This window comes from Borostomias antarcticus (assembly GCF_949987555.1).
Source record: "Borostomias antarcticus genome assembly, chromosome: 18".
Taxonomy (NCBI): Eukaryota; Metazoa; Chordata; class Actinopteri; order Stomiiformes; family Stomiidae; genus Borostomias; species Borostomias antarcticus.
The window spans coordinates 4,773,774-4,797,814 of record NC_140251.1 but is presented as its reverse complement, the minus strand read 5'-3'; the positions used below and the strand labels follow the sequence as shown (position 1 = coordinate 4,797,814).

At 49.7% G+C, this 24,041-nt stretch overlaps 1 protein-coding gene across 1 annotated transcript in view; it reads right to left on the bottom strand.

Moving 5' to 3' along the window:
- tmtc2b (transmembrane O-mannosyltransferase targeting cadherins 2b) overlaps positions 1 to 24,041 on the bottom strand; it is a 100,106-nt gene that overhangs the window by 48,475 nt on the left and 27,590 nt on the right. The window contains exon 2 of the mRNA XM_084453090.1: positions 6,101 to 6,689. Coding sequence (XP_084309216.1) covers positions 6,101 to 6,689 — 589 coding nt within the window. The remainder of the gene's footprint in view (positions 1 to 6,100; positions 6,690 to 24,041) is intronic.

The window sequence follows — 24,041 nt, the reverse complement described above, 5'->3', positions numbered from 1 at the left end:
ACTGAATGATTGAATCAAGGCGGAAACTATATTTCACTTTGAACAGGAAGATTAATTGCTTTGCTCCAGAAAGTGATTTTCCACAATGCAACCCCTATTTGGTTGAAATATCAATTAACCTTAAGACATTATTTGAATGACGATGCATCACTGTGCTATTTCTTAGCTGTCAAAATACACGCAAAACGGTCTGAACGAAAGTAATTAAAAGAAATGAAGAATGGTTCAAATAGCCAGCACACACAAAGGACGGGACAGCCTGGTGACAAATAAAGTGGAAAACAGTGACAGACCTAATGCCATTTGGAGCTGAGGTTTTGTGTTTGTGTTAGACACAGGTCTTTCTATGGTTGGATGTGAGCACACACTGTTCCTCTCATCTTTTTGCCCCCCCCCCCCCCCCCCCCCCCCCCCACGCCCCTCCCCCGCTGGGTGAGGGGCCCCCGGCACCTTCCACCAGCACGGAGCCCACGCAGTCTCCCCTCACCACGAGAGCTGTGGCCATGCTGGACTGAACAGGGACTCACCATAGCATGATATTCCTCCAAATTACACCAACCTCCCCCAGAATGAAAAATATGTGAGGTGGGGGGAAGGGGGGGGGGGGGGGGGCGCGCAGGGGGCTCAGGTGAGAGGAATGTGGATGAGCGCAGGGAAGACTGGTTTTGTCTACCAGGACCACTCTATTACAGGCTGACAGAAGTCATTAGAGCACAGAGGAGCCATCTGGGAAGCCCTGTGTACTGTAGACTAACTCCAACGTATTGCAATGCAGGTACATGCATCTTCTATGCACCTTATCACACACACACACACACACACACACACACCAACCCCCCGCACACCTTCCCACTGCAGGTTTTGGCCTCCATCCCTGAGTGAACGACACACCTGTGTTGTGCCCTCGCCTTGTCACTGACAGACTGCTCTGCAGAACACCTGAGCTTGGCTGGGCTGGAAACGATACCTACTGTACCTCCTCTCCTCTTTTTTTAAATCTCTTTAATCTCTCTTTTAATCCCTTATCCTCGTCTACTGCTTGTATAGTCCTATTGTTTAATCTACTGTGTTCATTGTCTTATTGTGTTTCACTGTTTTTAGCACAGTGACTGAGCACCCTCTTTTCATTTCGCTGTATTCTTACCTTGTATCTCTGTGCACGTGGGAAATAAAACTACCCTGAAACCTTGAAACCGGGCTTCGCTCCGACACACAGGAGTAAATCAGTCTGTCATCCTCGTGGGAGACAGAGATGTCATCCTTGTGGGAGTCAGAGAGATGTCATCCTCGTGGGAGTCAGATATGTCGTCCTTGTGGGAGTCAGAGAGATGTCATCCTCGTGGGAGTCAGAGAGATGTCGTCCTTGGGGAGCTGGGGAGGATGAACGAAAGGTGTGGAAATGACGTGTTCATGAACCGCCATGACAGATGGCTTGAAAGTCGGTGCAGTGCCAGTCTGGTGTAGGCATGCTGAGTAGGGATGCCTGTCCTCTACAGGAAGCTCACAGCACGCTGGATCATCCCTGGAATGGGAGGTATGAGCGATGGCGAGCGTTGGCTATATGTTAAAACTTGACAGTCAGCGCAGCGGTGTCAGATGTGAAAAGAGGTTTGCAGGAAGTGATGATCTATGGCAGGCCGGTCTTATTATGTGTCCTTGTGGCGTGATAGCCCCCTGTTAGGGAGAGGATGTGAGGGTGACCTCATGCTAATGTTATATCTCATCAGGTGGCATGACATAACACCCAGATAAGCTCTCTTCATCCAGACGACAGTTGTGGCGCATCGTGTTTCTGTTTCAGTATTGTGTTGCCAGAGAGGGCCTCTCTCCCCCCAGGCCACGGACAGAGAGGGGTGTTGTTCCCTGAGGTCATCTGACCATACATGCCATGGTGATGATGAGCTTCGCTGACCACCGTGGCTCTTTCCCAGAGTTGAAAGTGCAAATGATCGCAAGAGATGCTGTGTTGTCGGTGAGGCCGGGAACAAGCAATTATGTGGGCGCAGCAAGTCAAAACAAGAGAACAATAGGCTTTCAGACGCTTTCAACAAAGACAAGGCCGCACATCAAAAGGAAACGCATCTAATTCCAGTGTTCATAAAATGTTTACGCAAGTCATGTTTATCCAAAATCCATGTTCTTTTTTTACTTTCTCAAGTTCTAGAGTAGACACAACTCCTTGTCACAAACATTTACTTTAATAGCTAACCAACAAAGAAACGTGTGTTGTGGAAAAACAACCCAAATGCCAAGGCCCGAGGTGAGGTTTTACTGCACTACGCTAATGAATCAACATTCTGAGATCATACTGAAACACAGCGCTCCCTCGGCCAAGTGTACTAATTGTACCTGACTTCAGTATCTGTTAATGAAAATGAGCCCGTTAACTAGTTCCTCACAGAATACTGGCTCATAAAGAGCTTTTTTTCCAAATAAAGATAGCTCAGTTACACCACACATGCAGTGGTTGCCAGCAGTGGTATTTGGATGCTAATTATATATGTTGTGGGAGTTATACATGCTAGCATGTTTTCATAAACACTGCGAAGAAGATCCATAAGCTGAACGGACATGTTGTAAAGAGGAGCTTGAACAAACAGTCTGACAGGGCTTGGATATTTCAGTTTTGACTACAGAATGTGTCCTGGCTGCAGCTTTGTAATAGATTCTTGTCTGTAGCTAGCCTACGAGCTACACACCTTCCGAGTGGTGAGGGCTGCAGGATGTCCCCAGTGTAAACTACGGTCGGGTTCCCATCCATACAGAAACCTCAATGGAGCATGACAGTAAAGGAGCCTGTGTTAATATTTGTGGCGGGATATGACTACTTGTTAGCCATGAAGAAACACAGCATCAGCCGATAAGATTGTATATAGAAATAAGAAGCCATCTATGGCGGGAGGAATGTAAACTAAAAGCAGCTCTTTAAGCTCAGTGATGGGTGACGTTGGTTGTCTGGAGGAACCGCTGTGTTTTCCTTACGCAGGGTGAGCTGCAGGCGGACGTTCTCCTAGGTCTCCCAATAAAACCTTCCAGAGGCTTCCACGAGGTCCCACTCAACATGTGCTCATTCACTTACTGTACCGAGGACATTCTCTCTCTTTCTTTCTTTCTTTCTCTCTCTTTCTCTCTTTCTTTCTTTCTTTCTTTCTCTCTCTCTCTTTCTATCTCGCTATCTCTCTCTCTTTCTCTCTCTCTCTCTCTCTCTCCCTCCTCTGTCATGACGTTCTCTTGCTTTCTTTCCACGTCTCCACTCTATTTCTCCTCGTGACTTGATCTCTTTTTCTTGCTTTTTTTGTGAAACACCTATTTTCTGCTTGGCTAGAAGAAACATGAAATACTGAGGATCGGCATATTTCAGGCAACTGAATCGAAACATCATTCAAAAAATCAGCACATAGGCATATCGAACAATAACGGTGCAAAGCACATTCATTCTTTACCTGTTTACTGTACGTCCTAAACTGATACTTCAGCATATTTGCATGCTTACTTACTAAATCCTGCATGTCTGCAATACCTCTATGATTTGTGACAGGCTACATTCTTTTAGCATACTAACAGAAATCCAAGTCAGCTCATTTGTGAATGACAGAAGACACTAACATGCACGGTTGGCACTCATTTATTTTTAGCCCTAACTCTAGACAATTTAAAGTCCCAGCACATAAAGCCTAAATAATGCATCTTTGGACAAGTGGTTGAATGTGTTGAGGAGGAGAGGTTGGATGTGTTGAGGAAGAGAGGTTGGAGGTGTTGAGGAGGAGAGGTTGAATGTGTTGAGGAGGAGAGGTTGGATGTGTTGAGGAAGAGAGGTTGGAGGTGTTGAGGAGGAGAGGTTGGATGTGTTGAGGAGGAGAGGTTTGATGTGTTGAGGAGGAGAGGTTGGATGTGTTGAGGAGGAGAGGTTGGATGTGTTGAGGAGGAGTGGTTGGATGTGTTGAGGAGGAGAGGTTGGATGTGTTGAGGAGGAGAGGTTGGATGTGTTGAGGAGGAGTGGTTGGATGTGTTGAGGAGGAGAGGTTGGATGTGTTGAGGAAGAGAGGTTGGATGTGTTGAGGAGGGGTGGTTGGATGTGTTGAGGAGGAGAGGTTGGATGTGTTGAGTAAGAGAGGTTGGATGTGTTGAGGAGAGGTTGGATGTGTTGAGGAGGAGAGGTTGGATGTGTTGAGGAGGAGAGGTTGGATGTGTTGAGGAGGAGAGGTTGGATGTGTTGAGGAGGAGAGGTTAGATGTGTTGAGGGTGGGTGGTTGGATGTGTTGAGGAGGAGAGGTTGGATGTGTTGAGGAGGAGAGGTTAGATGTGTTGAGGGTGGGTGGTTGGATGTGTTGAGGAGGAGAGGTTGGATGTGTTGAGGAGAGGTTGGATGTGTTGAGGAGGAGAGGTTGGATGTGTTGAGGAGGAGAGGTTGGATGTGTTGAGGAGGAGAGGTTAGATGTGTTGAGGAGGAGAGGTTGGATGTGTTGAGGAGGAGAGGTTAGATGTGTTGAGGGGGAGAGGTTAATGTGTTGAGGAGGAGAGGTTAGATGTGTTGAGAAGGAGTGATTGGCCAACACCAGACTGGCCAGTACCAGCCCAGCCCCTCCCCTGCTCGCACTGAGGACAGACTCTTATTGGTTACCATAAATCACAGGGTGTGTTTGGCTCCTCCCATGGACACTGAAGACACGGAGCAGCTCAGTATCCTCACCACTGACAGAACACATCTGTGCTCAAATCATTTAAATAGGATCTGGCAAAACGTATGGATAGAATTATGCATGGGATATGGTCCATACTGTGTGTGTGTGTGTGTGTGTGTGTGTGTGTGTGTGTGTGTGTGTGTGTGTGTGTGTGTGTGTGTGTGTGTGTGTGTGTGTGTGTGTGTGTGTGTGTGATGAGTTATTACTGTGGTGGATTACCAATCCAGCACAGATAACTACTCCAGCACAGATCTGTCAGTAATGAACTACAGTAAGCTTTCCTTCAGCCATCCTAGAATCTTACCCACCCCACCCACCTCCCTCCCTCTCTCTCTCTCTCCCTCCCTCTCTCTCTCCCTCCCTCTCTCCTGCCACGGTCCATCTCTCAGTGCTGTACTGTCCTTCGCCAGCGTGTCAGAGCGCCACAGTGCCACGGGCTCTTCTGGAGCCCCTCTGTCACATTCACGTCTGCTCCTATTTGTACTGACGGACTCGGGGCAGCAGGAGTCACATGACCAGAGAGCAGAAGCAGAAGTAAGCACTTCTGACGGGAGTGAGTGAGGGGCAGGGTTACAGATGGGCGCTGTGCTCAGATACAACCGTGGAGCCTTCGTCACATTAAGAGATAGCGCTTTCTTTGCTATTCTTTATTTGCTATGCTTTATAGCTTTTTGTCACACACACACACACACATACACACACATGCGCACGCACACACACACACACATCGACGCACACACACACACACACACACGCACACACACACACACACACAAGCATGTAATGTAATGTAATACCCCATACTAATACTACATACTGATACTATATACCAATACGCCATACTAATACTACATATTAAAACTACATACTAAAACTACATACTAATATTATATACTAACGTACGTTGGAACGTCTGCACATCCGAGACGACAAGCAGACAGAGAGGACGCTAGGAACTGATGTTCGACAGGCCGATCTCCGCCAACACACGACAATACCTCCCTCCCAACCAAAGCAGCCCGGTGACGGGTGTGTGTGTGTGTGTGTGTGTGTGTGTATGTGTGTGCGCGTGTCTGCCTGTGTGTCCCCGCGTTGAATATACACAACAGAATGATCTTGACGATGTGTGTGGATAAACAGGAGACACGCTTCTCTCTCTGTTTTCCCAGCTTGTATATTTCTCTTGCATCGGGGAGGGGGGAGGAACCTCCAGCTCATTCCGGATCACACAGCTGTACATACATAAGGGGAAATGTTTTTCAAATGATATCCTAATGAAAAGCAAACACACATACACACACCATGTGAATATCCATTTTCCATTTGCGGCTTTTTCGCAGAGGGCCGACGTTTGGAGAAAGCAGGAAAGCGGATCCGCTCTCAACGCCAACGGCGCGGCGCCCGATAGGGGGGTTTACCTTGCGGAGGAGCGCGGCGGCCTGGCGCAGCTTGAGCCGGTGGAACACGCAGACGTCGTAGAGGGCGGCCACGGCCAGCACCGTCACCCCCTGCTCCTTCCACAGCATGCTGGCGGCGGCGCAGGCTAGGCTACCCAGGAGCCACGCCCCTCCCAGCCTGCCGGGGGACCCGCCCACGCCGCCGCCCCGCTGGCGACAGTGACGCGTGTAGCACAGCAGGGACAGCAGGAAGAAGAGAGCCGCTCCGATGTCCGCCCGGCCGACCACCCCGGCCACCGCCTCGGTGTGGATGGGGTGTGAGGCGAACAGCAGCCCGGCCAGGGGCCCCCAGAGGCCCCCTCCCAGGAGCAGGCAGGCCAGGCGGGTGAACAGCCCCGTCACGGCCCCGTGGAGGCCCACGTTGACCAGGTGGTACCCCCAGGGCTCCAGCCCGCCCAGGGCGTGGTTGAGGCGGAAGGAGAGGGTGCACAGCGGCCGGTAGGACTTGTGGCTGCCGCTGTGGGTGAGCAGGGTGCCCCAGAAGTCGTCGAAGAAGATGTTGGTCCAGGGCGTCTCTGGGAGGAGGTCCTGGTTGGTCTTGATCGCACGGCTGGGGAGAGAACGAGAGGGAGGGAGAGAGAGAGAGAGCCAAAGAGGGAGAGGAAGAGAGAGGGTTAGAGAGCTCTATCAGTCATTTATTTCACTTATATTCATTTAGAGTCCATTAAGAGTACACATTCTTATTTCTTAACACATTCTTACTAACCCTAACCCTCACCCTAACACTAAGCCTAAGCTACCCGTGGCTCTGACAGCTGTGAACTAGCCACACCCTGGACCCAATGCAAATGAGGAAACACAGAGAGAGGGAGGGGTCGATATGCTTAACACAGCACAGGGACAGAGGGACCAGACCTGCCAATCATCCAGGCACCGCGCATGTGTTCATGCGTCAGCCTGCAGATGAGGGCCAGGACCATCAGACACAAGACACGCCACCGAGTGTCGAGGGAGAGAGAGAGAGTGAGAGAGAGAGAGAGAGAGAGAGAGGGAGAGGGAGAGGGAGAGGGAGAGGGAGAGGGAGAGGGAGAGAGGGAGAGAGAGAGAGAGAGAGAGAGAGAGAGAGGAATTTATTTATCCCCGTAGGGAAGAGAGGCAGCAAAGGAGGGAGGGAACGAGGGAGGGACAGAGGATGAATAAATGTGTTTGTGACCAGAGAGACAGTGTTGAAGCTGGGGCTAATCACAGCCAAGGGGCTGGGGGCCAAGCTGGGGAGGGGGGGGGGGGCTGGGGGCCAAGCTGGGGAGGGGGGGGGGGGCGGAGGCCAGGCTGGGTGGGGAACGTCTGGGGCTGTGCCATCTCAGCGGTTCGGCCCCCCACCCTGGCCGCCCGGCAGCTCCAGCTGTGGTCTGGCCAGGAGAACCGAAGCCTGCGGCTTGCGGAGGCTATCTGGGTCTCTGTCACCAGGCTGCCTGCCCTCCTGTCTGCCTGAAACCGAGACAGACTCGGCCCCTCGGCCCGCTGTGTGTGGAGGGAGGGGGTGACAGACACGGACCCGACGAGACTCCCCGGAGGGGGGCGTGAGTTGAAGTATTAGGTGTGTAGTTAAACGTGCCTGGCGGATCGGACGCCACGTGTGATAACACGCCGGGCTGTAATCAGTCGCCATGGCAGCCTCATTAGCACACACAGGAAGAGGAAGTGACAAGAGAAAAGCGCATAAGCGCAACAGCGTAGGAATGAAACAAGGCTGGAGATGAGGATTCAAAGAGAGTGAGAGACAGAGAGAAACAGAGTAAGAGAGAGCGAGAGACAGAGAGAAACAGAGAGTAAGAGAGAGAGAGGCAGAGAGAGAGTGAGAGACAGAGAAACAGAGTAAGAGAGAGAGAGAGAGATAGAGAGAAACAGAGTAAGAGAGAGCGAGAGAGAGAGGCAGAGAGAGGAGACAGAGAGTAAGAGAGCGAGAGAGAGAGGCAGAGAGAGACAGAGCGAGAGACAGGAGGAGTAATGAGAGAGATAGAGAGAGAAGACTATATAATAAAAATAAAAAAGAGAATTATAAGTCAAAGGACTCATTGGACACATAAACATCAGTAATGATGCATGTATCTACACAACTACATTCCATACATTCTACATTCTATACAGATGCCAAAATATACCATCTCCCCATCGATACAGTATGTCTCTGGCGGAGTGCGGGCGGGTTCATTTGGAAGGGTATGGGTACCGTGTTTGCAGCACATAACCAATTATCCGACTGTGTGGGAGGGGGAAGGGGGAGTAGCCCTCCTCCAGACAGACCTGCAGGGAGGGAAATGAATCCAGCCTGGCCTTTGGTGGCTGGAAAGTAGAGGGAGGTAATCAGCTGGAGACACGCAGGCCGGGTGCTGGAGACACGCAGGCCTGGTGTCTGCATGTCTGCCTGGAGGTCAGGGAGCAGTTCCTAGAAGCAGCTCCCAGGCTCTTCCTGGGTGGGGCCCTGGGGAGAGGCTTACGGGGCTCTGCTCTTTGGTTTCGTGACTCAGATATACCAGTTTATTTTCTCTGGCCCATTTGTCAAGCGAGATCTTCCTTCCACCGCAAGGCGCTCACACAAGGGGCACACTGCTTCAATTACGTCCTTAAAATATTTGGAGACAAGTGTGCTTTTTTCCGTTGCACACTGCGGCGGGGCTGGAAAGGACAGATACAGTATCGCCCTCGAAAAAAAACTCCACTCGGGGCTCCGCCGCGGAGGCGGAGACAAGCGCCGGTCGGCGAAACCTCGACGGCCGTTCCTGGGAACGCTCGCCGCCGCAGATCGTCTCCGTCTCGTGTGTCGGCGGGGGGGGGGGGGGCGGGCACCTAGAGCGCCGCGGTTAACAGCCAGTCACCCGTGGAAGTGTAGAAAGCCGGATGGAGGGATGCGGGGAGACAGAACGGAGGAGGAGAGGGGTGTCCTGGGCTCGCGCAGCCACAGCCACTCCGGGTCCATGTACTGGACGTCCGCAATCAGACTGAAACATCAACGTGCCACAGCCTGGCTCCCAAACAGTCATCCATCAGTCCTCTGAGACTGATCATCCCGGGCAGATTCAGGCCCGGCTGAGAAGCCCGCTGGAGTGGAGTGGAAGATCGGGTTTCTCCCTCTGTGGCCGGGAAGCAGAAGGCGGCCAGGGCAGCGACGACCTCTCTGCTCTGCAAACCTCTTCCAGCCGGGAGCCCATTCCTGCTCCGACCGCAGGCCTGCCCGCCGAGTCTCCAAGGATGGGTCACGTGCGCCGCTAATAAGAAAAACCCAAATGGCGTTACGCCTCCTACTACAGCCCCTTCTAAAGCCCTGTCCTCTACACTTTCACCTCAACCTCCCTCCCCGCAACCTCCCCCTTGTTCTCCACCCCCAAACCCCTTCACCTGACCACCTGACCTCAATGTCCACTCCGATCTCCACTCAATGTCCACCCATCACTCCACCCCACCCTGTCTACCCAGCCTCTACCCCACCCAGCCTCTACCCCACACATCCCATTCAAGGCCTTGTCTGGATCTCAATCTTTGGCAGGGGTATCATGTGACTCAAACTGTCATAACCTATTACCTTATCATTCTCTGGAAAGCTCTTTGCGCATGAGTCCCATGCATTTCTAATGTCTGGTTTATATTGTATTAAAACCACCGAAAAGGTATGGGTTGTTGGGAGCTTTTTAAAAACACACCAAACAGTGCAAGGACTGTAAGAGCTGGGACTGTTCTGTGAGAGCCCTGTACAATAGGCTATACATTAAAGGACAATGCTCGTTTTTGACAACCTGGACCTTATTTCGAGGCAACACTTGCGTGCTGTGCGCATGCGTGCTGGAGCAAGTGGGAAAGCTATTTTGTTTCTAAAGACGTTTGTAAAGATCATATTACAGAGGCATGTGAAAAACCACAACAGGCCTACGCTCTATGTAAGCACAACTAGCGATTCATAAAGACAGATTGATGAAAACAACCGTTTCGCGGCAGAAAATAGATTTTTTAGAAGCTGCATTCTCAGTGCCCCGTCCGCCGCCATTACATGGATATACTTGGCTCACGCTGGATTTTAAATTTATTCTACAGTCCTCTGAATTACACCAAAGTTATCTCGGTGAGTGAAACGTCTTATAATATGCCGTAAATAAGGTCCAGGATGTCAAAAACTGTCCTTTAAAGATCAGCCTACGCACCGCTGTGGTGAACACAGAAACTCTATCGCAGCTGTGTTGAATGCAGCCTTCAACCTCAATGTTTTCCGACAAGTACTAGATGACTTCATCAAAACAAAGACGTGTGATTCCACCACCCAGAAGAATGTAACTGGTACTCCGTGTCTTGTGTTTATATCGCAGCTCTAACTAACCCTACTCACAACCTCGGGGTCTGCTCAAGATGATTACTTTCCCTTCAACACACAATGAGTAGACAGCAACATAGCACACACTAGCTAGACACCACCACAGCTTTCTGGCTGTTGCAGCTTCTCATAAAGCTGCCTTGTATTAGCGCATGAATCTCTGTCAGTGAATCATAGAATTTGATGTTATCTCTGTAGCTGCTAATGCAGAGAAGCTTGGCTGTAGAAAGCTGTTTTTTCTGTATGGGGCTTTCCAGAGGAAATGTTCTTGTAGCAGAAAGTAGATTTTTCTTATCTTTTTTTTGTATGAAGTTATCTCATCTTGCTTATTGTTCTCCAAGTAGGAGCTGGTCTTGTAATAGTCACCCTCAGTAACCCTGTAGGATTCCATGGAGGATGGGCTTCACACATCCCATCAGCAGGATTGGTAGAAGCACACCATTCCAGAGACTGTGGGAAGCCACGTTAAAAGACCATCTGAGATTGAAGATTGATTGTCTTTTCCATCTGATGTCTGAAAGGGCTCAGAGACCACAAGCCCAGCAGAGGCCACAGAAGGTGGATGAGATAGACAAGATAGAAATCAGATAGGAACCCAGAGGAAGATGAACACAGATATTCCTCTGCAGCGTTTGGGCTGGAATGATGGATCAGAGAGAATAGGAGTCCGCAAAGGAGGGAAATAGCTTCCAAAGGCTGAAGGATGAAGCAGTTGCACTGTGGATACAGCGTTTCCTTCATCTAATACTGTACAGTACATCACATCGTTTCTAGTTTCATGCAACGTGTGTGAATGTAAACGTTTCTTATAGGCAGTTTGATGAATATCAGACAAAATGCTGTCAGAAAACCACTCCCCTGGAGAGAAAAAGGACTCAGCCAATACATGTGGTCTTTCTCAGAACAATACACACTAGTTGTCTATTTATGCCAGCATGTGAACAGAGGGAAAAACCAACAGCAGTGGCAGATGGGGAGAGTGATCTGAACACTGCCAAGTATATGTCATCACCCGGCCTCAGTATCTGAAAGGAACAAGCCATATTTCCAGAGTGCCCACAGAGGCCTCTGGGCTGTCCACTCAGCATTCCTGACAGATCTTTTGTCACATTTTATTTTTTTTACCCATGAGCATGCTAGCAGATCAATAACTGCAACCTAGGGTTACAACACTTTCCACAGTGGAAAAACTTTGGGGGGACATTGGGGATTTTTAACATTTATTGCCTTTGCCTTTGGGCAAAATTCACAATAATGTTCCTGGCTTTTGCAGCCCTCAGCATATTCTGGCACTCGTCAAGACACCGACTGGAGCTGGTTTCTCTAGGCGACAGTCAGGCTTATACAACCTTTTGTGGAAAAATATGTATTTGTTGACTTATCCTATAGTGTGGGTCTGTCTATTGGTAAATACGTGACATTCCCTCACTAAACAGACGTATACAGTACAGGAATTATTATTAGGAGGAGAAGAAAATTGAATTTCCCACAATTTCCCATAAAATGTCTTAGAGGTATTGTTACAAATCACTTTATATACAACTACATTATGAATGGGAAATAAACCATTAGACAATATAATCATAAATCATATAACACATAAATCTTCAATACTGTACGTAAATCTCATTCCTAGGTAATCCTGAGAAACAGCTGACAAGCGTTCCACTCAAACGAGAGACAAGAGTCGGTGGGCCAGCCACACAGCCTGTGAAGGCAGCCAGGACAAACGGAGGGTCATTGTGGTTTAACACATTGTAGCTGGAACACCATCACTAAGGTCACCATAAAATCCCCATTGTCTGGGATGAATGGCTCTCCTCTATTTGACATGTGCGATTCGGCGGATTAGAATGAGAACTTGTGGACAGTTCCAGGCCTGAGTGTGATTGTAGAACAAGATAGAGCCATTAGTTTGACTGCAGCTGCTGCTAGTTAAGTCAAAAGGCAGAGAATAATACATAGTTCTGTTCACCACGAAAAGTTGCAAAAGCCATTGCCCTTAAAGATCCCTGGAGGGGAAAATACACAGATGTACGTAGAGAGAAACATTTTAATCCACTGGATTCCCACAAATTATCAAAATTATAGCATTTGACGTCATACCACCAGAACCACAAATTAATCAACATGAAAACTCCTTGGAATTTAAGTGGTATTATATTCTTGATTCAAGAACCCAACAAGCCCAGCCAAGGCAGCTCCTTTATACTGTATTTCTCTTCTGCACTGAGGCAGAGAAGCAGAGGAGCGGGGTTAGGGTGTGCAGAGCGCTGTGTGTCTCTACTGGGACAAAGACAGATGAGTCCTGTGCCGGCTACAGTCTGGCGTTTAATGAAGGACCAGGGACTGGGCCTGGTAGGAGAGAAGGTCAGACAAGGGGCAGATTTCTCTCCTTTTATTTTGAGGTGTGCTGTGAAGGCCATTCCACCTCTCTCCCTCTCCCTCTCCCTCTCCCTCTCCCTCTCCCTCTCCTTCTCCCTCTCCCTCTCCCTCTCCCTCTCCCTCTCCCTCTCCCTCTCTCCCTCTCTCTCTCTCTCTCTCTCTCTCTGAAAAAAACGGTCTGTCCCGGTGAGAGATTATTTGTGAAACGGTGCTAGAACACAACGCACGGCCAGGCTCACTCAATTTCATGCCACAGTGGACAAGCAAAAAGACAAGCAAAAGAACCAGTGAGATGGTTCATCTCAGAAGACTCTCCAGACTGCTTCCACCAATCACAGCACTCTAGGCAACACGGATCTTCTGTGAGGCATACAGCCATGTGTTCTGCCTAGAAACAGAAGCCTGGTTTTGGCTCAACAAGTTGAGTGATCATTGGCATTGTTTTTCTGGAGACACCACTTTCCTAATCTTAAGAGAAGACACCTTTTTTCCCCCTACTTTTTACCCGTCAGAGCGTCCTTCAACAATACATTTTCCACAGTACAGCCCAGGCGAACATATGGAGCTGCGTGGCGGTCAGAGACTCTAGCAGGTGTGGGAGCCAATTACAGGAGCTAGCTGGCTGAGAGCTGGCTAGCTGAACAGAGCAGAGCAGGCTGGCTGATACACACCCTGATTATTACATACTATAAATCTGTCAGCATGCACCAGGCTACTGCTGCGATGGGGCAACGCTGTACTATGGAGCCCCACACACACACACACACACACACACATACATACATACACACATGCACACACACACACGCACGCACGCACGCATGCACACACACACACATGCGTTATGTTATTCTCTCTAACTCTTTTTCCCTGCTGCTCTGCTATCCTCCACCGCGTGTTTGGGCACACAGAGGTCAAGTCTTTCTGCTGTTGGGAGTCAGGTGTTGGCCATGGGGGGGGGGGGGGGGGGGGGGGGGGTCTGGTCACATCCTGAGGGGAGTAATTCAACATAGAGTCCATTCTACCAGCATGCACTCGCACACACACACCTGTTTTCTCAGCCGCCGTATGCTGACAGAATTATGATACAGGCTGGTGGTGATGGTGGAGAAATAGCCCTGCTCTTTGTATTTCTATTAACAACCACTACTGTAGTAGCAGCAGCAGTGCACTTTATTGATCCCTGTGGTGAAGCTGCAAAAGATACACATAATGATTCAGGCTGGGTTTAACTGAATGAACAATCAATTCAATTTGAATTGAATGTCTTTATGTTGCACAGGATGTAATGACTGCAGAGCACTCAAGGATCTCTTACTGGGAGCTTCAGATCAGTGAAGTTAGCTCCTGCTGGTTTCCCGGTCTTCTCTCTGCCTCTCCTCCCCCCTCCCCTTCTCTCCTCTCCCCTCATCTCCTTTCCTCTCCTCTCCCCTCCTCTCACCCCAGAACCATGCCTCCATCTGACCCATGCCCAGCGCTGCTTGAGGCCACCAGGGTGTCTCGTTGGGGGGCCACTGAGCTGTGGTCCTCCTCTCCACAGGGGGGCCTCTGTCATGCTGTGACCGGTCCGACCACGCTCTAATACATTGGTCTTATTTTGTCCCCCTTGAGTTTTAAGAGTTCTGTTCTCTACTCTACCATGGACCGGGGGCCAATCTCCTCTCCTGTCTCCCCAAACCTCTCTCTCTGTCTATGCTCTCTTTCTCTCTCTCTTTTTATCTCTGCTCTCTCTCTCTTTCTCTCTCTCTGCTCTCTCTCTTTCTCCCATCTCACCTCCACATGTCTTTCTCTCTCTCTGCTCTCTCTCTCTCTCTCTTTTTCCCACCCCGCCTCCTCCCCTCTCTTGCTCTCTCTCTCTCTTTCTCTCTCTTTCTCCCATCTCACCTCCACACGTCTTTCTCTCTCTCTGCTCTCTCTCTCTCTGTCTCCCACCCCGCCTCCTCCCCTCTCTTGCTCTCTCTCTCTCTCTCTCTCTCTCTCTCTCCCCCTCTCTCTCTCTCTCTGCTCTCTTTCACTTTCTGCTTGCGTGCAAGCCCCATCCTGCCCCTCCAGGGCTGTTTTATCACTTGGACTGGGGGGGTCGATGACCTAGAGGACAGCGCGGGGATGGAGGGGACGACCTCACCAAATGCAGCCAGACCAGTGGAATGCTGGGCCCTGCAGGCGTAGGCTCCCATGTGCTCCAGGGGGGGGGCATCCCTCTGCCATCCCCACCCCCCTGTCGGAAGCAACTTTATGGGCTACAGCAACACCCACCCGGGCTGCCTGGGCCATGGCACGCCACCGCTGACCCTGCGTCCACTGAGGTTTTATGGCAGTGGCGTGAGTAAAGGAAGAGGCAGGGAGAACACTAGCCGAGCAGAAAGGAGGAAACAGGTTCAGTACTCTGAAACGCTCAGGCAAGTCTGTCTCATACATACTGGCTTTCACAGGAAAAATGGTCTTGTATCCTGTCCTTTTATCCAAGGTCCCAGCATCTAACATTGAATGCTGAGTGAAGTTGAACCCCAACTGCCAATGTACACAAATAGCACTTTCCATCCACCTTCCCAAGAGCTAGCAATGCCTCATTTTAAAGAAGCATCTCTGGGACAGACAGACAGCCATAGTTATAAATAATGTCAACACAGTCACCATAATTCTGTCATTAACTCTTGTAATAGGACCTTTCTTTGGTACGCAGGGCGCTGTATTCGTGTCCCCTCGCCCTGGTTACTGCATGGCAACGGGACCACAGAACTGAACTGTGGCATGTGTGGTCTCTCCATCCATACGTACACAATCATTATGTAAATGAAGAGGTGGGCGGGGGTTTCCCAGGATGCAGCTCTGTGTGATCTCATTAGATGCGTATGTCTTCACATATGTCTCCCACCCGACCCTATACTCTAGTACTTTACTATTAGGGCTACGGGCCTTAATGGAAGGCACATGTGGAAGGAGAACTCCCCCAGAGAAATCCATAGGAGGGAAGGCAAGGCTCTCAGTGTTACGGAGGAGCGCCTGGGTCAGTCTAGTGCTCTCTGGTTCCCTAGTACAGAAACAGGCTGAGAGGCGAGGGGAGCAGAGAGGCAGACAGAGGAAGGTAGAAAGACAGGCAGACAGACAGAGGGAGAGGCAGACAGAGAGACAAACAGACAGACAGACAGACAGACAGACAGACAGACAGACAGACAGACAGACATACAGACAGATAGAGGGAGAGGCAGGCAGACAGAGTCAGACAGACACAGACAGACAGACAGACAGACAGACAATCAGACAGACAGGCAGACAGACAGAGGGAGAGGCAGACAGACAGACAGAAAGACAGACAGACAGACAGACAGGCAGACAAAGACAGGCAGACAGATAGAGGGAGAAGCAGGCAGACAGAGTCAGACAGAAACAGAGGGGGAGGCAGACAGACACAGACAGACAGACAGACATACAAGCAGACAGAAAGGCAGACAGACAGAGGGAGAGGCAGACAGAGAGACAGACAGACAGGCAGGCAGGCAGACAGACAGGCAGACAGAGGGAGAAGCAGACCGACAGAAAGACAGACAGACAGATAGAGGCAGACAGGCAGACAGACAAGCAGACAGACAGAGGGAGAGGCAGACAGAGAGACAGGCAGGCAGGCACAGACAGACAGACAGACAGACAGACAGACAGACAGGGGGGAGAGAATCTGCCCCAGTACCGCCCCAGCATGTGAACCCAGGCCTGCTGTTGCTGTAGCGTGCGAATGCACAGCTTGGTAATCCTATAAACATGTGTAAGAGGAACCCAAATAACACGTAAGTGTTTTTAAATGCTTCGTCTTCCACATGGTGTCAATTTGCATTTTTGTGAAGGAGCTCATTTACTCATTTAGAATTTTACGGCCACCAAATCACACGGGCCGCATCACCTTCCTCCTACACTCCCCCGTTTTACTGTCGTTTGATTACAACATTTAGTTTTCCATTTATAAACGCGGAATTCTTCCATGTAGAAGTTAACCCAAAACAACATGAGGGTCGGACAGTGGATGGCTTGCAAAGGCTTATTTTGAAGCACTGCCATACGTGTCGTTAATAAAGTGTTTCGTTGTTTACAAAAACAGGCAGAATCAAAAGGAAATAATAGAAGACTATTGGTAAGAAACAATACTAAAGCTGTCACAGAGCCGGCCAATGCCGTTCAACCAAAGAAACGTATCTGGGACGAAAATGGAGCAGACCAGCAAAAGGACTCGGGAGGCTTGGCTTGACTCAGGGGCCAGTATTGCCGAGTGCCCGCACAGCGTACTACGCCTGGGGGAAACACAGCCCTTCACCTGGACTCAAAGCTGCTCTTTTTCATGGTCTCCACTGTCTTACTGTGGAGTCTGATTTAGTCTCTCTAATCCAATTTCTTGAGTCAGTACTATTCTGGGCGATTTTCCTCAGTTCCCTGGACTTGGCACAATCAAATCACAGATCTAGATGAACTGCCTGCAACAGTCAGCACCATCCCATTCAATAGAACCATTTCTGCCAAAAAGGCAATTTGTTTATTATGTGTATTGCCCTGTCTATGGTTGTTTTGACAGAAAGTAACTGAAGAGAGTCAGAACCCCCTGTATGAAATGTGCACTGACATACTGTTTGGAGAGATATCCTCGAGCTACCCTGGGAAAGACTAGCTACATGAGAATCAGTTGTCTGAGATCGATGTGCTTTGCATGATGTGTTGGCCTCACTGAGGAGACTGTTGGGAAACAGAGGCCAGTGAAGGAATGTCTGTCAACATATATCTGCTGGTGGACCTGCTAGGAGAGATCAGATATCTGCTGGTGGACCTGCTAGGAGAGATCAGATATCTGCTGGTGGACCTGCTAGGAGAGATCAGATATCTGCTGGTGGACCTGCTAGGAGAGATCAGATATCTGCTGGTGGACCTGCTAGGAGAGATCAGATATCTGCTGGTGGACCTGCTAGGAGAGATCAGATATCTGCTGGTGGACCTGCTAGGAGAGATCAGATATCTGCTGGTGGACCTGCTAGGAGAGATCAGATATCTGCTGGTGGACCTGCTAGGAGAGATCAGATATCTGCTGGTGGACCTGCTAGGAGAGATCAGATATCTGCTGGTGGACCTGCTAGGAGAGATCAGATATCTGCTGGTGGACCTGCTAGGAGAGATCAGATATCTGCTGGTGGACCTGCTAGGAGAGCTTCCTGAACGCACAGACAGGTCGGACGAGACTGAGTTCAGTACATCCTCGTCTAAATTCTCAACATGAAGGATAGTGCTGAAGCTCTGCAACTGAAGTCTAGGACTAGCTGGCCAGATCTTAAGTCTGTTGTGGGATAAAATCCAAGAAAAATACTTAGATCTTTGGAATTTGACTACTAACCCAGAGACTGTAACCTGCCATAACCAACTGGGAACTCTCTGTTGGAAACTGTTAAGAAAAGGGCAGGCACTTTCAAAAATACTTGGCAGGTGATTGGATGAACCATCTGTCTATCTGTTTATTACCGTCTCCAAATATTAGGCTATTCAGTATATCAGATTCAATATACTTCATACTTCAGTATACAGTATATCATTCGGACCAATGCCAAGTGAGTTTAAAAAGTAGATTTGTTTTCACTTACTTTTAGTATTGTATTGCACTGTACTTTAGATTGCTATTCTTGCACTTTGCCTTCAGCACTAGATTATGCTCTTAGTCACTTGTTTTAGAAAGAAGATGCACTTGTGAGTTCTGGCAAGTAGTAGTACATTGGCTTTTCCTACGTTAAATGCAATTATTGTTAGTCGCTTTGGATAAAAGTGTCTGCTAAATGACTGTAATGTAATGTAATGTAATGAAAGTCCTTGAAAGAACGCTACCGATAAGTTTAATTTCACACCGCTTGAGTGGCAACTGGTAGTGTGCTGTGTCCTGATTTTAAACTGCAAAAATGCAAAAAAAAAAAACTACAATTTCACGCGCGCTCGTTTTTTGGGGGTTGCATGACGCCCCTGAATGTAAGCATACAGCATAGCTGTTTGTATTTCAAATTCCTTAGAGCCAATGCTGATTGGTGAGATCGTTTTCTGATCTGGCACAAACTGATCTCTATGGAGAGTATCCAGACTGATTCGCGAGACAAACAGAATGTGAGCACATGGAATCCGGATGGTCCCACGAGGCTACTGATACTGTGGAGGTAAGGGGAGAACACACTGTACTGTAACTATAATGGGCAATTGGCTGCAGCGATGTCATGCTTTTCTTTCCCATATTCTCTTGATGAGGGGTTATAAAAGTTCACCATAAGTCAGACCCGATGCTGCAGGGAAAAAACTGCAATAAAAGGCTAAATACAGTTGGACTTTAAGTCCTGGTAATTTCACATGATCCAGGTAGACCATTTAAGACTCAAGTCCATGCCTTTTCAAAACTGGGATGTTTTCTAACCACTGATAACTCAAGAATCGTTGTGGATTGTATGAAATCATATGCCATGACCAGCACACCTACCCGAACTAGTCCTACTAAATATGAACTGCTTTTCTTGCCAAGGAGCTGCCCCAATATGTAGCTCGTTCCCACTGTCGAACAAATTGCTTTCCACAAAGTAGCCTACTTCCCGATTAGCATTAGAACTGCAGAACATCCTGTGGCTAAGGGATAATTTATCTTAATCATTGTGCTAGTATGGGCAAAGCCAAAATAATGTCCAGGATAAAACTGTTAGCATGGACAAAGGACAAGCATAGTTTCTATGGATTCAGTTGCATTCGTAGATACAGTATAGCAGTATTATGGCTAGTTAGTGAACAGGCCACATAAGTATGGATAAACCCAAACCACTTTCTACATGTAGATTAAAACTTACTGTCGGCATGACAAAGCCCACAATGTGAATCCTTGATTTGGCTCATTCCTGTGGCTAGGTTCAGCAGACATTGGCAATTCTGGTAAATCATGGTACTTGTCTCAGGGACCGACTTATACACAAGTACTGTAGGTCCCTGAGATCCTCTGGCACTGAACTTTTAACGGTTCCTGGAGCCAGGGCCAAGAGACATGGGGAGGCTTTTTACGCCCCTAGCCTCTGGAATACCCTCCCAGAAACCCTAAGGATGGCTGAAACTGTGGGAACTTTTAAGCAAGATCTTAAGACATACACTTTTAATCTCCCTTTTATCATGTAGTTCTACCTGTTTTATATCTTTTATTCTCACTTTAAATTTTTTAATGTTTCTTCTCTTTCACCATATGACCTGTCCTGTTTTATTTTCTTATTTTTCTCTACTATTTTAACCGTTTTTATTTAGTCTGTACAGCACTGTGTGCTACATTTACTTGTATGAACAGTGCTATAAAGTTGACTTTGACTTTGTGGAGAAATCCACCACCGCACAGTAAAACCAACTCTCTTCCCTGGCCGTCGCTTGTGGGGGTTTAGCCTTTATGTGTGAGTGAAGAAGTTATGAAACATTTCACTAGAATTCTGTCCTGCTTCATTTGTGCGTTCATTATGAGATGTACTCTATCATGCCACAGGTTTGGGTTAGGCCATTAAGGTTACATGGTGTGTCTACTGAGCATGCCTAGTTTAACAGAGCAGCAGGAGGAGCTCAACATAAGTTTTGGAAATTAGCATGGCCCCCGGCATCATGAAAGGAGAGCGGAAAAAGTCTACCAACCATGTGTGTGACACATCAAACGGCTCCCCTCGCACAGCGAAGCTCCATATTAAGCCCTTCACATGTATGGGGATTTATGGGAACTGCGTCGGCCATGTTAGAAGAAGGAGACGGAGGAGGGACATATATTATGTTGCAGACGTGTTTATTACAACTTTTGAGACTTCTGAGCATATTTCTGGAGCTTTCATTTAACGGAGTACCAGGAAATGCTGTAAGCCTCCAGATCCAAGCTTAATCACAAACCCAAGTTCCCAGTTTCAATCCACACACTTGGATTCCCGTGGCTAGGGATGTAGAGGACTCAGCCACTCGCTGGCAGGGGGAGGGACGTGGGGGTGTGACGTTTGGTTGAGCAGTCTTCCACATACTACATGGTATTTCAATCCACAGCAAATAACAATGGTACAATACTTAAGCAAAATGCTGTCTTTAATTTAGGCCAATAGTTACATTCCAGAGCACTAAAAATACATCATTCCACCTCTGTTCTTGCATCTTTACATTTTATATTTGCATTTTATATGAAAAGAAAGGCATTTTGAAATTATTTTATCGTTTTATCCCAATGAATTTATCCACATCATCAACCCAACTCAATACACAGCGCTGATCGCCAGCACATGACAAAAACACCCTGAGCAATAAAAGTAATGGAATACCTCCTTTTATATTGCTTTGCTTAAGCACATTCAGGCCAGTAGAAAAGCCAGCATTCATGGCATTTCTGGAATACTTGCTGGTGGCATATTGAGGGTGGAGTGAACAAAGGAGAGGGCGGGGGTGCAGAGAGACCAGCAGAGAGACCAGCCCCCAGCCAATAGGACAAAGAGACAGGCAGATCCGCTGTGTTCCTACGCTGGCTGTGTGAATGGGCCAGACAATGAGGTGAGTGAAGTGAAGGAGAGGGGTCTCCCTTGGCCTAGGTTGGAGAGGGAGAGAGACAGGTCTGGGGAGAGAGACAGGTCTGGGGAGGGAGAGAGATGGGTCTGGGGAGGGAGACAGGTCTGGAGAGGGAGAGAGACAGGTCTGGAGAGGGAGAGAGACAGGTCTGGGGAGGGAGACAGGTTTGGAGAGGGAGAGAGACAGGTCTGGAGAGGGAGAGAGACAGGTCTGGGGAGAGAGACAGGTCTAGAGAGGGAGGGAGACAGGTCTGGGGAGAGAGACAGGTCTGGAGAGGGAGAGAGACAGGTCTGGGGAGGGAGAGAGACAGGTTTGGGGAGAGAGACAGATCTGTGGAGAGAGAGAGACAGGTCTGGAGAGGGAGAGAGAAAGGTCTGGAGAGGGAGAGAGAGACAAGTCTGGGGAGAGAGACAGGTCTGGAGAGGGAGAGAGACAGGTCTGGGGAGGGAGACAGGTCTGGGGAGGGAGAGAGACAGGTCTGGGGAGGGAGAGAGACAGGTCTGGGGAGGGAGAGACAGGTCTCGGGAGGGAGAGAGACAGGTCTGGGGAGGAAGAGAGACAGGCCTGGAGAGGGAGAGAGACAGGTCTGGGGAGAGAGACAGGTCTGGGGAGGGAGAGAGAGACAGGTCTGGGGAGGGAGAGAGAGACAGGTCTGGGGGGGGAGAGAGAGACGGGTCTGGGGAGGGAGAGAGAGACGGGTCTGGGGAGGGAGAGAGAGACGGGTCTGGGGAGGGAGAGAGAGACGGGTCTGGGGAGGGAGAGAGAGACGGGTCTGGGGAGGGAGAGAGAGACAGGTCAGGGGAGGGAGAGAGAGACAGGTCTGGGGAGGGAGAGAGAGACAGGTCTGGGGAGGGAGAGAGAGACAGGTCAGGGGAGGGAGAGAGAGACAGGTCAGGGGAGGGAGAGAGACAGGTCTGGGTGGCGGAGACATAGAGGCAGAGAGGCAGGGAGGCAGAGAGACAGGTCTGGGGAGGGAGAGAGAGACAGGTCTGGGGAGGGAGAGAGAGACAGGTCTGGGGAGGCAGAGAGACAGGTCAGGGGAGGGAGAGAGAGACAGGTCTGGGGAGGGAGAGAGAGACAGGTCAGGGGAGGGAGAGAGAGACAGGTCTGGGGAGGGAGAGAGAGACAGGTCTGGGGAGGGAGAGAGAGACAGGTCTGGGGAGGCAGAGAGACAGGTCAGGGGAGGGAGAGAGAGACAGGTCTGGGTGGAGGAGGAGAGAGACAGAGAGGCAGGGAGAGGGCTTGTCCTGAGCCCACGCATGGAGGCCCGGCCGTAGAGAGCCACTGGAGCAGGACCCTGTGTGGTCCATTATCCCGCCCAGCAGTCAGGCCACCACGCCCTCCTCTATGGGGAGACGGACAAGGCCTCACCGCTCGCCCCCAACCCCGGTACGAGAGACCGGGGGAGACAAAATGACCCGGCCCATTCAAATCCAGAGAGGGAAGGAGGGACATGGAGCCCCCAGCGAGGCCTTAGGAGCATCACCCATCACCCGCTGACTTGCTCTCATTCAGGGGACAACAATGACACTGACAGGTGGTGGAGGAGGACGGAGGTAGGACAGAGACAGGGGTCAGAGGAAAGAGAGAGGGGAGGGACAGAGGGAGGAGAGTGGACAAGGAGGGTCAGAGTGTGTAGGTGGCTGGGAGACTCTTGACCGGACGGAAAAACTCCCACAGAGAGTCTTTTTCTGATGAGAGCACCACAGGAATGTTTGTCTTGCAATTTGACTAAACCTGTTAGCGATTGACACAAACAATGGCGTCCTACTGAGCGCGTAGCGCCGGTTCACAGTTCCAGCCACCCCAACGGCATGTTGGCATGCAGTGTCTCCTTAAACAAGCTGCGGTGCTCTGCATTAAGCGAACCGCATTTTCAGCGTCGGGCCGCTCAAGCAGAAGCCCTTGTCTCCCCGAATTTAGGAATCCGCGCATCTCCATATGAGCGTCACGCCAACGCCGCCAGGAAAGAAGCAGAGGGGCCGCGTCCTTCATCAGATCACAGAAGATCGAGACAGCAAGAGCTCTCAGCTCATCTCCTAACAACACACACACACACACACTGTACACACACTGTACACACACACACATACTGTACACACACACTGTACACACAAACACACACACTGTATACACAAACGCACACACAAATGCACACACACACACACACACACTGTACACACAAACACACACCACCTGGCCTCTTATCTGCGTCAGCCCGCCTCTCGTTGTTTCCGGGTCAGTAGCCAAGACGGGGAAGGTTGCGTTGGTCAGGAAGCCCTCCCTTAAAGGGCCAGGGTCTGCGCTCCGCTCATTCCTGGCCTGGGGATCAGAGATCGGGGGGGGAGGCAGCTGATGATGTCTCTCCTGTCCCTCCTCCCTCCGCTGGGCGCTTCCTGCAGCATCATCAGCCGCTCAGAGGGAATGGCAGGGGTCAGCAGAGGTGACCGGCCAAGGTCTGCGCTAGGTCTGCCAACACGTCAACTCTGACCTGCTGAACACGCGCCCCACGCCCTGACAGAGTCTGAGTAAGACACACACATGCACACGCGCACACACACACACACACACACACACTTTAAACCAGGCCCACTGTTGTCACAGCCGTTGATGGGCGTTGACTGTGTTAGAAGGGCTAACAGAACCTCCACAAGTGTCTTA